General features: G+C 43.6%; 2 protein-coding genes across 3 annotated transcripts in view; one reads left to right on the plus strand and one right to left on the minus strand.

The window, feature by feature from the left end:
• The window catches only part of LOC100870332 (paired box protein Pax-6), a 73,003-nt gene that overhangs the window by 45,965 nt on the left and 12,005 nt on the right, over window positions 1-15,033 (plus strand). The window lies entirely within an intron of this gene.
• On the minus strand, window positions 6,098-8,832 carry LOC105737303 (uncharacterized). Of its 2 annotated transcripts, none has more exons than XM_012494844.3 (3): window positions 8,341-8,832; window positions 7,558-8,010; window positions 6,098-6,670 (listed from the first exon to the last, which is right to left on the minus strand). In XM_012494844.3, the coding sequence occupies exons 1-3, from the start codon at window positions 8,344-8,346 to the stop codon at window positions 6,251-6,253; spliced, it is 879 nt and encodes a 292-aa protein (XP_012350298.2). In that variant the 5' UTR covers window positions 8,347-8,832; the 3' UTR covers window positions 6,098-6,250. The 2 variants fall into 2 exon arrangements, with proteins under 2 accessions (XP_012350298.2, XP_086769708.1); XM_086913582.1 differs by having other exon boundaries at window positions 8,293-8,832.

Below are 15,033 nucleotides of genomic sequence, written 5' to 3' on the forward strand. Positions count from 1 at the left end.
CAATAACTAGGATAGACCATCGTTGGAATAAAAAAAAAAAAAACGCGAAAAACGAAAGGAGAAACATCCGATTGCGAAGGAATCGAGCGAATTGGGCGTCTCGAAATACCTTCACGTGGCGAAGGATGTAGCTTCTCCTCTCCTTAGACGGTCTTTTAGGCAACGTTCACACGGGTGGTGGTGAAGGTTGCTGGCGAACCAACCCTGTGTCGTATCCGGAGGGATGAATATAACGTGACTCGCGTATGAATAATGTCAAGTACGTGTTACGTGTGTATAAAGGGAGCGAGAATCCGGTGTGTAAAAGGCGCTCCGTGCCGCGACTTCCGTGTTTCGAGCGAGTGGGCGGAGTCGGAGGGGAAGGCGCAGTTTTAGAGGGAGTCGTCAACAACCCCTTTGCAACTTTTCCTCTTCTTCTTCTTCTTCTTTCTCTTTTCTTTCTTCAAAGAGGGAAAGATTTTTACCGATTTTTATCCATTTATTTCCTTTTTTTTTCTCTCTCTCTTTTCCTTTCAAACGATCTTAAAGAAGAAGAGGTAATTTGTTCGTTTTTTTCCTCGCGAGAAAACTTGTAAAATTCTTAGAAATTGTGCCGTGCGATATGTGAACAAAGATGTGGAAGGAACGATGTGTTTCAAAGTTATTTTAAGGAAGAGGAAGAGAGGGGAGATTGTTAGGAGAAAGAAGGACGTGGAAGCAGCGTAATATTGGATGCATCGAGCTATCAATTACACAAGTCGATATGCCGGTGGATCAATCACCGGCCGATTGCGTAATGTTGCACAATCGGGCGAGCATGCTCATCGCGCGATTGAATTATGATCTCGATGCGAGCAGAATTTCATATGACTTCGCTCGACGACGCTCGACCTAATATCCCCGATTCGCTTTTGCTAATGCAAACGCGACGCCTAAACTGTTTTATTCATTCGTTCCTCTTTTCATTTTCTCTCTCTCTCTCGCCCGATATACTTACTTAAATGAAGGTGGAGAAAAACTTTCCTCGAAATCGAAGGGATCGACGAAGTGACAAAGTGAATTAGCTCCATATTTACAAGCTTTTGAAAACGCGAGCTTTTGATACGAAAAATCAACGCGGTAAATTTTTATTCATAAATTTACCAAGAGAAAGTAAAAATTTCAAATTTATTTAAATTGTTTTACTTATTATTATTTTTTTTTTTTTTGATAATTTATACTCGAAGGTTTTGTAACAGAGAAACGTGTAATGCATCCGACATCTTCAATAAATATAAACTTTGTAATCGTTCCTTCGTCGGTCAATTCAAAATCGAACAAATTGGAAAACAAAAAAAATTTCACTTCGTGACAAAGAATCTCTCTCTCTCTCTCTCTCTCTCTACCACTTGCGGTATTACGTACAAATCTTCACGTATCATCGTACAAAAAATAATCCAAATAATCTTCAGCTGCCAATCCCCAAGCGATCCCAACCCAACCTACCATACGTAAAAACCGAAAAAAATTAATCTATCGTATCGATCCGCCTCCTCCTCGAATATTTATTTCCCGATTGTTAACAAAAAAAAAAAAAAAAAAAAAAAAAAGAAGAAGAAAAAGCAAAAATTCGAGATACCATAGGAGCCAAGCGGAGGATCGTTCCTCCCTCCCTCTCTCTCTCTCTCTCTCTCTCTCTCTTTCCGCATCCATATTAATTCGGCGATATTAATCAAGCAGCGAGTTCTCGCGTACAAAGGCTTACCAATGTAAGCGCAGTAGGAACCTTATTGTTTTCGTACCCTCCGGTTTAATATCGACGTGCCCTGTGACGCAATGCGTGTATACACTCTGGTTGCACATCACGCTGCACACGCACACACACCGCGCGTAGACGAGCGGCTCTCGAGCGCGCAAATATTCTGAAAACTTCTCGTTCTCGAGCAGAAACTTTCGCGTATATGTATACATGGTATAGACGTGTGCGGAGGAACGGAAGGATCACAAAGGGTTTCTCGTTGCGAGGCAGAGCGGTAAAAGCAGGTGCCGGAGTTTGGAAAGAGAGTCGAAAAGAGTTCGACGTGGCTGTCGACGGGGGATCTGCAATCACCGCCGTCCTTCCCGGCCATAGTCTGCCTTTTTGCCTCACGTGTATACGTGGGAGCTATACCATCGACTACTTCCACCGCCTCTTTTTCTTCTCCCGCTCATTGTTTCTTCGCCGTTCGTTCACGGCTGTCGTGCGCGAGGACTCCCGAGGAGATTGGGGGGGGGGTTCTCTCTCTCGGTTCGAGGGGGGGTCGATTGGGATCGATGCGGATCGATTCGATTCGATCGCGTTTTCTTTTAAATTATACACGATGGAAAATGGTATTTGGAATATAATTTCTTTCTACCTCCTTGTGCTAGCTTATTCCAGAAGGAATTTATCGTTTATCGATATCGTACGGGTTGTCCTATCTTCTCACGAGACAAATGATGCTTCTTCTATTTTGTCTTCTTTTTTTTTTATCATTAATTTTTCGTTATATAATTATAATTTGACTTCTACTTTTTCATGTAGAAGAATTTTTCATAAACGTGATTAGGGTCTTAATGTTGAGAATACAATTTAATTGTCTTCGTTATTCAATTTTCAGAAAAAAATGATTAATTCAATGCTTTCTTCCGTGCTTGTACCGTGTTTCAATAAGAATTTTCGTTACTAACACGATACGGGCCTAAAAAACGAGCTCTCTGACTTGAGAAATAAAATAAAACGCTTGAAGTTGGCAATGCGTTCAATGCCAACTTTGCGATTTGTCAGAAGAAGAAGAAAAAAAAGAAGAAAATTGAAAATACAAATATGAAAGTCCACCCAGTGAAAAAATTGAGATTAAAAAATTGGACGAGATTTCCCACTGCAAGCAAGTGTTTGGCCGCGTTCCCACAGACACCGCGGGGGCCTCCCGCTATTTTCTTAATCTCGACGCTCGCGGAGGCGAGACAAACGACGAAAAAACACAGGGAGGGCCCAGGATGCCCGCGGTGCTCGTCCAAGGCGGGCTACCCCTTCTCACCCCTTGTATACAAACCCCCCTATTGGAATGATTCGTCGGTTTCGAGAATCGGTTCGAGAACGTCGCCTCCCTTTTCTTCTCTTCCGCTCTCCTTTTCTTCTCTTTTTCCCTTATTTTTTTAATTTATTTCTCTTCTTCTCCTTTTTTTTTCTTTGCGTATTTTTTAGCCTTTCGCCTCCTTGTTGCCGTTCTCAGCATCCCCCTCTCACGACTCGAACGCCTGGGAACCTGGTGAAATTTCTTCTTTTTTTTTTTTTTTTTTTCTTTCGTTTCGAATTTGCCTCGTGACAAATTGAGAGTCGCCATATTAGACCGTGTATATAAATAGGGTCGCTCGATGTAAATCGTCGGTTTTGTTTTCAGTCTTGGTCATTTGTGATGTTGATTGAGACTGGAATCGGAAATTAGAGAGAGAGAGAGAGAGAGAGAGAGAGAGAAAAGGAGAGAAAGACGATCCGTTGAACATCCTTATTCGATTATTGTTAAAAAAAAACGTTGGAATAGAATAGAAGGAGAGGGAGAAAAAGATAATTTGCAATTTGTTTCTTTTTTTCATTTTTTTATCGTTTGTCGAAGAGGAGAAAAAGTAAAGTAAAGTCTCGTTTTATCGTTGATACAATCATCCGTAGTACTCGCACAGGATGTTCGCGTATTAAATTCCCTGGTAAAAAGATTGTTGGCCTGTTCGCAAATGCAAAGTTACGTTTATCTCGAATCTCGAACGCGGATAATTGACAAAGCCGCAACAGCTGCAACGCCACCGCCATCTTCTTCCATTGTTTCTTCAGGGTGTGTGCGCGTTTATAACGAAACGATCGATCTTGCGGAAATTTAATTTATTTTAAAAAACCGAGTATAGCGTTACGAACGCTTTTTGTATAAATATTTTATCGTTTCATCTCTCCTCGAATAGGTGAAACAATATAATACGCGTCTTATACGTAATGTATAAAGGAAACTGCAAAATCCTTCTTCCTCCTTGATAAATAATTGAATAATCCAAAAAAAAAGAAAAAAAAAAAAAAACTCACCCAAGTTTAACCTCGCTGAATTAAAACCTCCTCCTTGATTCCATATCCAACCAGTAGTCAGCGGAGCATGATCGTTCGAAATAAATATAAATTCTCCCACAGAAACTTAATTCTCAATTAATAGCAGGAAACAATGCGATAACCATTCCACCCGGAATCAGACTGGTCACTCTCTTTTCTTTAAAAAATAACACCTCTCCTCGATGAAAACTCTCCGCCGTTGGACGGACAAGAGAAGAAGAAGAAGAAGAAGAAGAAGAAGAAGACTGCTCTATGATCGTCTTTGTCGTGGCGGAGGAGGGAGTGAAAAATGGCGGAGGTTACTTCCGGAAAAATTAATATCTCGTGGGAAGGGACGGTGCACCGGCTGTTGGCTCAAGTGCAGACGTCTCTCCCTTCCCCTGTGACGAGAATCGCGGGAGCAGGGGGGCCAGTCGGGTAACTTTGTTTTCCGAAAGCGGCTCTCCCTTCCACCCCCGTTCCCCCTTTCTCCATTCCGCCTCGCCTATTTCCCTTTTGTTACACACGACGGTGGATAACCGGCGTGGAAACGGATATCTTTCGAGAGGAGAATTTAGCAGAGAGAGAGAGAGAGAGAGTAAACAAAGAAAGTGGGAGGATGCGAAACGACCACAAATTCGATTCGCCCCTTCAAGAGATTCGAGGCAGGAAGTTTAATTGGTCTTGACCGGTCCGAGTAATTGGCAATTGATCCGAGAATTCGGTTTCTTCGACTCGATTCGTGGCCACGAATCTTGGGAAGCTCCACTTCGAGATCCGGAAGAGAGGAGGAGAGGCTCGTGGCCCTCGTTTAAATGGAAAGTTTCGATCCCGTGTACACGCGTGAAGAAGAAGAAGAAGAAGAAAAGCTTGGAATTGTTTTTCGATCGTACGAAAAGTATATAATTACAACGATTTCGAATGAAAATTTGTCTTAATAAATAATCGTATTCTTCGTAGAATTAAACATTATATTTCACAACTATCGCAAATGATGCACGACAAATGGAACGAGTTATCGTTCTTAAACGAACGAAATTCTATTCTCTCTCTATCTCCCTCTTTCTCTCTTCTTTTCTTCTATCTTTTTCCCAATTTGATCGCTAGGCGGAGGATGAAGGGGAGGGGGGCGGAGGGGAGGAAGAAAACTGGCCGCGGCGCGGCGCTAGTTGCGGTGCGCAAGAATGAAAAGCGCGAGGAGGAACGAGGAGAGAAAGGGAGAACAACATTCGGGCTGGTCGGAGCCGTTGGCCGTAGAATTTCGTGGAGGATCCTCCTGACGAGGGATTGGTTGTGTGCCGGAGTGAACTTATGAAACGGCCAACCTCGCCAGACTCGGGCGAGATATTAAATTTCTAGAATTTTGCGGTTAGGCGCGTCGACATGCCAACCAACACACATCCGCGTTTCTGCGCTCTCTCTCTCTCTCTCTCTCTCTCTCTCTCTGTCTCTTTCGCTCTCGCTCGTTCGCTCGCGTCCACGTGCCGTGGCTAAGAAAATTCTTTCGCAGGATTTCTCCCATTACCTTCTCTCGATACCACCGCCTCCCTACTTCTCCCTAGTCTTCTCTCTATTCTCGTTTATAAGTGTGTACGTGCGGAACGTAACTCGAATAAAGGCGGCTCGTTTGATTCGAGACTTTCATGGTTGGTGGTGTATATGGGCGGTTCAAGTATGCGGGTATATACGTAATGTAACTTCTCGTAATCGATTTCTCTCTCTTTGTTTGTCGTTTGGGAGGGAAAAGAGGAATTAATAACTGTGGTTATCCTGCCTCGATATTTATAGCTTGTTGTAATCGATCGAAGAGATCTAGAAACGAGGACAATTAAATATATTTAAATAATTAAGATCATACACATACAGGGAAGGAGAGGATTTTCTATATTCTAAATTAGCGGTATTAGTATTACCGATTAACGAAATTGTCACTTTGAATGCATCGTTAAATAACGGATATATATATATAAGGATACGTCTTTGGCGAGGATATATCTTTCTCGGAGATTCTTGGAGATTTTGTAATATAAAGTTAAAAAGAATAACCGATCGTTTACAATAATCTTTATTACTTACTTAACCCGAAATACAATTCGTCTCTTCCTATCTACACTTACTTACATTACCGATCACTTCTGATCCTCCAAGATGTAAACGGATAATCGAATATCGATTCAACCTTCCGTTTCTTCTTCGTCTTCCTTATTGCAACGTGAGCAAATATCTGGACTCACCGGCGGCCGGCTGGTAACCGGACAACGGAAGCACGGAGGCCGGATTGTCGTACTGGTACTGGACTTGGGCGGCGGGGGCAGGCTCGATCTCGAGTTTTTGCGGTTTCGTTTGGGGCGCGATCGGCGCAACGGCCAGCTGGAGGCCGGCCGGGAAAATTTGCAACTTTTGGAGGGGCGCGTAGGCGTAGATCGGGCCGCGGAGCGGTTCCACGTTCTCGGCCCGGATCTTGGCGAAATACTTCATCGCCTCGACGTTCTGACGGCTCACGTAGCGGACGCGCTGCAGACGGCCGTCAGGCAGCGCCACGTAATACTCGCCGGACTGTTGGGGCTGTTGCTCGTCCACCTCCTCGTCCTCGAGCTCGTTCACCGAGTTGACGGGCTCGGACTGGAAACGAAGAAAACTTGGTAGCGAAAAACTTGGTGGAAAAAAAATGGAGAGTTCTGTGATAATTTGAGGAATGGAAGTTGGACAGAGATAGTTGTTGAAATTATTAATAATTTGAGAGAGGAAGAAAATGAATCAAAGGGAAGAGATATGAGAAATTGATTGGAGATGATTAAGATGGAATTTTAAAAGAAGAGATTAATTCTTTTCCAAAAGGGGGGAGAATTTGCTATTAAAAGAAAAAAAAAAATTGCAAAAGAGAAATTATCGTTCGTGGAAAAAAAAATTAGAAAATCTCGAAAGATTTAAACTTATATATAATAATCGAAAAAAACTTTGAAAAAACTTTTCCAAACTATTCTCAAATAAAAATAAAATAAAAATAAATATATATATAACCAGGATGATCCGAAGGATTGAAATCACCGCATCACGGATTGTGTCACCGCCGCGTTCGAATTTGGTAGGAGCGTGCGCGTGCCTGCACACCGATCGAAAGTAAACGGCGAGTCGAATACTAATGTCGTTAGAAGACGGGCGAAAAAAGGAGAGAGAGAGAGAGAGAGAAGAGGGGAAAAACGATTCTCCGGGGCGAGATTTAAAATTCCGTGGAAACCTCGCTTCTCGTGCACCTCCTCGTGCCAAACGGACCACCGCTCTCCTTCTCTCTTTCTCCATCCTCCCTTGTAACAAATAACACGATAACAAGTGCGATAACACGGTGTGTTTCAACAACCGATCCACGAAATTCCGACTTATTCTATTTCCTCTCTCGAATCTTTCGTATCTGCCCCTCCCCCTTTCAATCCACAGATCCGAAGAAGGATCCTCTCCCGGTGAATTCGTGTTTCGAAACTTCGTTTGTTTCTTTCTTAAAACTCTCTTACCTCGGACTCGACGCCTGCGACAGTGGTGGCATCTTCCGCCTCCGTGGTGTTAGGCGCTTCGGTAGTCGTGGTAGCTTCCTGCGGTGGCCCGTACTGTTGCTGAGGAACCGTTGGTGCGCCATATTGTTGTTGAGGCGCGCTGGGTGCGCCATATTGTTGTTGAGGCGCGCTGGGTGCGCCATACTGTTGTTGAGGCGCGCTGGGTGCGCCATATTGTTGTTGAGGCGCGCTGGGTGCGCCATATTGTTGTTGAGGCGCATTAGGCGCTCCGTATTGTCTCTGAGGTAGATTGAAAGCCGGTCCACTCGGTCTCCATCCGGAAGGTGCATAGGGGGCGTTGGAAACGGTGGTGGGCTCCTCCTGTTGTCTAGCGAAGAAGAATTGCCTTTGGGGACGGTATCTTGGTGGCTCTGCGGCGACCGCAGCGATCAGGAGAGCGAAAGCGATGAATCCCTGTTTTTTTTTTGGAAATGAAACGTTGGAAATGAACGAACATCGTCTCTTTCGTGTTATATACGGTAATATATTTAAAATATATTTGAATTATTTATACTTTATAATAATATACTTATAGCGTTTACTGGAATTTAATTTTTTTTTTTTTTTTAATTCGAAAAGTGATAAATATCCGATCGATCTATTCGTACGAAATTGAAAAATTTGGAAAAATTTGCTCTTGTGTCTCTCGCTTCGTTATATTGTTTTAGGAGATTAGATAAAAAAGAAGAATATTACGTAGAAATTTAATTTTCGATTTCGTTTGTTTCGATTGTATCGGTCTACCTTCATTGTTGTACCGGTAAGTGACACGGTTGAGTTGTCGAGTCGACTGATTTCCGAAGTCGACCAGCTTGGATTATATACACCGGGTTTCGTATGCGGTCTGCATGTTTAAGAAGATCCGTGGAGCGACATTGACCTCCTAAAACACTGATGAATCCTCGATCGTGATTGTTGGCTCACCATCCGGTCGCGTTTTACCTTCGCCTTTTTTTCTCTCTCTCTTTCGGCGCTTCGAGACACGTACTAGACATTTCTCTTTCGTTCGTTCCTTCTCTGCTTCTTCCAATAGATAAAGAAATAATCTCGAACAAGTTGAGTTTCAACAATAATACACGTCGTTTGTCATCAAAATTTTCATTCGTCCCGCAGCGTTCGTTGCGAGTAACAAACACGCCGGCGTAACAGTCATCCAAAAATAATTCGGGAACAATAAATTTCTCGACTCGATACCACGTTTTGTAAAATCAAATTTTTCACAATATATCCTCTCGTTACCAGAACGAGTAGAAAATTATTCGGTCAATTTCACGACGTATCGAAAAGATAACCGACAATCTTTCTTTCGATACGAACGCAATTTCGACGAATCGAAGGAAATATCGAAATACAAATGCCGATAGAACGATGCGTGTAAAAACAAAGGCTTTCTAAGGCCTTCTCATTCACATTCCGCGTAAATCCGAATCGTCTCGCATTGTCCGTTTCGTCCATGGCCGATTCTCGTTCCGTTCGATCGAGCAACGATCGTCGTACGAACAATCGTTGCGATTACGCGCCGATTACGCGCCGATTACGTGGCGCGCGTACATTTTTAATAAACACGTCTCGATCGTGACTCTGATATTTTTCGCTAATAAATTCAACCGTTGTTCCCGATCGAGGCAGGGGAGGGAAAAAGGAGGGTGGAGGGTGGGGATCAGGGTCGAGCGTGCGATCATCACTCGGAATTTATAATGGCAGATACAATTCTGTCAGTGATTCACGCGATATTTCGCGTGGAGGAGGAGGAGGAGGAGGATCTCGAGGCGATGAAATTCCTCGCGTAAAAACTCGGACGCGAGTGGATTTTTAATCTTGTTTCTTTTCTTCTTCTTCTTTTTCTTCTGTAATAATCTGGGTTCTCGAGTCGGAGAATTTGCTAGGCTCTTTTATTTTACAATCTTGTTTCCTTTCCTTGTTTGTAAACGATAATTTGCGAGGAGGATCATCTCGTAGAAATTCGTAATCATATATTTTTTTTTTTTTTCTTTTGGAATAATGATTGGAATTGAGAGAATTTGTTAGATTCTTTTGTTTTCAATCTTGTTTCCTTTTCTGTTTGCAAGTGGTTTTGTACTTTTTTTTTTTTTTTTTGGAGCAATGATTGGAATTGTTAGGAAATACACGAAGAATTTGATAGATTCTTTTGTTTAATTTTCCGTCTTTAACTTTTTAGGCGATAACTTGGGAGGAGGATCTCGAAACTGGTGGAGACTTTTGATCGTACTTTTTTGAATAATAGTTGAAATTGTTAGGAAACGGGTGAAGAGAAGCGGAATAGAGAGAGATTCCTTCGCCAAGCGGTTCTCGATCTTCGCGTGGAAAATTTCATAGATTCCTTCTTTTTCGACGATGTATAATCGGACGATAATTTGTAATCGTCGCGTTGCAACTCGAACGCAAAGAGGATTCTTCTCTCTCTCTCTCTCTGTCTCTCTCGAAATAATGGAAATCGCAACTAAATGGACGCAACTGGAATCTCATCGATCTCTCGCCGTTCATATTTCCGTTCGTCTCGACGATTCGCGAAAAAGGAGGGGAAAAAGGAAAGAAAAAAAGAAATCTCACGGTCCACTCGGCATCTAAAATTCGAGCTGATTCCCCAATTCGAGTCCTCTCGCCCTGCGATAACGATACTCTGAAACTGCCAGCAATCACTCGAACCAAAGATCAATCGCAAAAGTATCCTCGTTCATTTCGAGAAATACTCCATCACACGCTTTCTTGATGATTCTTAAATTCGAAAATTTTATTTCAATCTCTCTCGAAAATGTTGTTGCACAAAATAATCCAAAAAAAGAAGAGGAGGAGGAGGAGGAGGAGGAAGGAAGAAGGAAAGAAATCGGTGTGCATGACTCGCGGAATGTGGCAATGTCGAAGGGCTAAGATAGAGGAGAGAAGAGAGAAGAGAGGAGAGGGAGGGAGACGAGGAAGGACGGGGGGGAGAGGGGGATGGCGGGAGAGGGGGAGCGGCTAAAGCAAATTATTCACACTCAAACGACTCCATTTCAATATCGGGCCGAGGCCCAGGGACAAAAGAAGGGCGAGATGCCTGTCTCCCTTCTGCTTTCGCTTTGCCAGTGCCCCGATACCTTTGCCTGCAGCCTGCAGGCTTAAAAATCTCCTTTTTTTTTTTCTTTTTTCCTTCCCCCCTCCACATTTCCATCTCTCTCTCTCTCTCTCTCTCTCTACTCTCTCTATTTCCATCTTTAGTCTTCTTTGCGCTCATTTTTCTCCGTTATTCTCCTCCCTGTGGATGTGTATTTGCATGTGCTTGGATATATATATATGCGATATAAATCTATGTATCGACGAGGTGTATCTTTCACCTTTTCGGGGGAATAGGATTAATGGATATTAACGTATAGCTTGACAATTCGAATTCGAAATATTGTTTCGAATCACGCGTAAGATTTATCGCGAGGCACTGTCTCGTCCATCGTTCAACCGAAAAATAAACGGGACGAGATCGTGCAACTGCGATCGATTCTTATTAGATTCCAAAATATATCCAAATATTTTATTATTTATATACATATATCGAGGAGGAACGAAAGTGTGACGAATCCTCGGGTTTACCGAGCGGGGGAGGAAAAAAGAAGCGAAGCAAAGGGTGTAAAGAGGAAAGGGGGAGGGGGAGGCCACGTAATTGAATATATTTAAGCGCGGGAGGGACGTTTGTGCGGATTCTCGGCTTACAGGAACCCCATACCGAGGCAACGTCTGCGAGTAAACTGGATTAATCGTCTATGAAGGGAGGCTACGAGACCCCGCCGCATTCGTTCGCAATCAGATCCCCCATGGGGAATTCGAAACAACGTGTCTACGTTTCTCCTACTACTACTATTCCCTTTCTTATTCTCCTCCGTGTACGTGCGCGTGCGTCGCGCGAAACTGTCGCCGAGAGGTGAATCGCAAAGATCGAGGTGGATGATTTTTACCGCACCGCGATGCGTGGAAAAATGTTTGTCGAGATCCTCGTTTCGAGACAACCATCTCGTTTTAGGGTATCGCGTGAGTGGAACGCAGGCTCGCCAATCTTACTTACTTCGCCTCAGTTTATTTCCAATCTTATTATTATATTACAATTTCTTTGGAAGATTCTTTCTACGAGCTTGTTCGGAATTTTCATCTCTCTTGCTTAAGCACGATTTTCCGAGATCGAATCTAACAGGAAATTTCTTCGATGCCGAGAACCCGACGAGATCTCTAATTACCGTGACTTTCGTTACTTTCGATCTCCCCCGATCTCAAGATCCACAAGAATGGGCGAGGGATGACCATCTCACTCGCGCGTTCCAAAAAATCAAGCGAGGGATAATAGAGATTAGGTATCATGTTCGAACATTCTCCTTCGAAGGAAACGAAAATACCTCCTCCGCAAGAAGAGAGCGAGCCAAGACGTAATTCGAACGTAGTAGTAGTAACGAGGACAACGGTAAAAATAAAAAATTGTAACGATAATTGCTCCTTTTGGAACGCAGTGCGGCCATGATTTGTGGCCGTATCTCGGGTGGTCGATCGGTGGAGCGAGACGGTGGATTTTATTTGGACGATGGCGCCCCCGGGACAACGTTGATAGAGAAAATTGTTTGCCTACCAGTTGCGCGCTCCCAAAAGGCTCGTTTTACAAGTCGTAAACGAATTAAGGGCGCTTTCAACGCGGCCATTCATCCACCCTGCCCTCGCTCATTTGCATCCGCGGTTTAACGCGGGGTGGCGGCGCGCGTTACAAATTGGCCCGGTCAATCGCTTTCGGATCGCTTCCGCACCGTGAGTCGCCTCCGTCGATTAATTGGACGGAGAGGAGGAGGAACGTGATCTTCCTTCGATTGGATTAATATTCGAAATATTAGAAAATAGAAAAGTGAACTTGAGAGGTGACACCTTGGATCGATGCGACGATATTTGTAATATTTGTTTACGCTTGATTTTTTCAAAGTAGCGATTCACGAATAGATTCTTAAACTCCGTAATCTCGTAGAAATCATCGAATGGTTGGACTTTTTTATCTCAAGGGGATCGAGCCATATTTTCGGCGTTGGTTCGAGTTCGATGGCGGTAGAAATATTATCTTCTAGAGTTTCTAGAGTTTTGTAAGTGGAATACGGTTAATGAAATTAGTTCGAAGATGAGTATGATTGTTCGTTATCGAATGATCGAGATTATTTCAATCGACGATAGAAGGAAAATAGCGATAGAAATAAAGATGTGGAGATGAAAAATGGTAAATTTCATCGCGACAAACGAGGATGCATCTTGCTGATTACTTTATTATTAAAATAAAACAATACAGACTTTAATATTCGATAAATTTTCTTCCTTTGCGCGATAAAAATACGTAAGATATTAAAAAATAAAAATTTTATATGTTGATTTATGCGTCGATTTAAGTTAGCTGAAAGAAATTCATTCAAGAACGGGCGCGAGAAATCGTGTGAAGTCGTTGCTTCGCTCGAGATACGAAAGATTAAAGATTATCTTAGGTTCTTTAGGATCCAAGTTACGTACATTTATACGCAACTCGTCAATCGAAGATTAACGAGTCGAATTATGAAGATAATTAATATTTTCTAGCGAGTAATTTCTTTTTTTTAATCGAAAGAAACCACGCAACACACCGCGGATTATTAAAACCACGTCGTGTTTCCCCGCGTGAACGATTCTCTTTCTCAACCGAGCAAGTCTCGAAGGTCGAATTGGCGAAAAGGGGCTGGGCCGAGAAACGATCGCGAGGAAATCGTGGATCGTGGAGAAACTCTGGTAACGTGAACGGTGCTTAACCTCGCCTCGATTTTTCTTTTCGTTGAAGATCGAGCAGGAGTAGTTAAAATCGCCGATTAGAATTTCTTACGAATCATTCTCGAGGAGATCGTCGAGTTGTGACGAGAAAGGGAAGAAGATGCGTGTCATAGGTTCAGAGAATCGTTACTGTTTTGTAGCGAGATTGAAGAGAAGGGATTGAGAACTGCCGATTCGCGAAAATTATCGATCGAAAATGACGATAGCGATCCTCGGAGAGAATTCGAGGATCGCTTTTTTTCGAAAGATCGTAATCTTAGTAAAAGTACTCGGTTGAGGATCTTTGACTGCTTTAAATCAAATCAAAGAAATGTTCTAGAAAAACGCGTCAAAGTTGAGAATCACCGGTAAAAAAAAAAATCACGAGCCAAAAGAGGAAAACGCTCGAAATACGATCTCGAAGTTGAGAATCACCGGCTCGCGATAACGGAAAAGGACACGCAAGTTGGGTTTAAAAAGCGACGAGGCCGAAACGAGATAGTTTCCGGAAAACGTTCGACGACCAATTCTCAAAGTTGAGAATCACCGGTTCGCGATAAGGGGATTCGCAAGTTGGAGACCGGTTTAAAGAAGATGGAACCACTTTGGCGGAGGAGGTGCAAGTTGAGGAGCACTGGTTGCGGAGCGATAACCGGTGAAGGAAACGAAGAGAGAGAGAGAGAGAGAGAGGTCGTGGAGATGGCGCGAAGGGGTTGTTGGAAAGGGGCGCACGAAGCTGCGGTTGGGCGTCTCAAGGCGAAACTTGCAAAAGTACATCGGGGCTCAAGGGGGCGGAAGTAATCGCGCGAGTTTCTCCGCGGCGCCGGATCTCTACGTTATCGTCGGCCGATTTCACGGCATTTAGTGGCTGCCTACCGCTATACCGCCCCGAATTAAGAACAAAGATATCGAGATCGTTACTTTCTAATTACATTGTGCTCGGATTGCCGCGAGCGAGCAAAATCTAACAGCCACCCTCGTGCGTGTACAGCTTCGTCGAGAGGCGTCGCAGAGTTGGGGAGGGAGGGCGTTTTTACCCTCGTTCCTCCTCCTCCTTTGATCGAGAACCGAATCGTCGATTTGAAGTAGCGGCATCCGCGGATTTGGACCGAATTTTCAAATTTATCTTTATATCAAATTCGATTCGAGAAATTGAATTCAGGCCCAGAGATCGATAAAACTGAAAATTTAAAAGAAGGAAAAGAGAAAAGAAGAGAAGAATGGGAAGCGATTGAGGACGCGGTCTGATCCGGAAAAGAGGCGGAAACGCGAAGGTCGAAGGAGAGGAATAGACGGGGGAGGAAAAATGAAAGGTTTCAAATGAATCGCGTAATAACCTCTGTAGCCTGTTGGTTTCTTTCCTCCCCCCCGCGGACGCTTGATTCTCTCCCCTTCGTTTGCTCCCTATACGGAAGAGCTGCTTACGTATTCCGGTGCACGGATGGTTGCACCACTCCTTAATGGAGTTTCCAATATTTTCCTTTCCGCGCTCTCTTCCCTCCCATCCTCCTCTTCCCACCTAGTTGATCGATTGCCAAACTCCTTCCGCCTAGAGACCTGCCCTCGCTCTCTCCTTCCACGGTGCGCTAATTGTCGTTACCTCGTTAGGTTCCACCCACCACGCGACACTTGCCACCCTTGTAATTGCCTCTC

The sequence above is a fragment of the Apis florea genome, unplaced genomic scaffold, assembly GCF_048593485.1.
Source record: "Apis florea isolate Af1SG1 unplaced genomic scaffold, ASM4859348v1 contig_3496_pilon, whole genome shotgun sequence".
In the NCBI taxonomy this organism is placed as follows: Eukaryota; Metazoa; Arthropoda; class Insecta; order Hymenoptera; family Apidae; genus Apis; species Apis florea.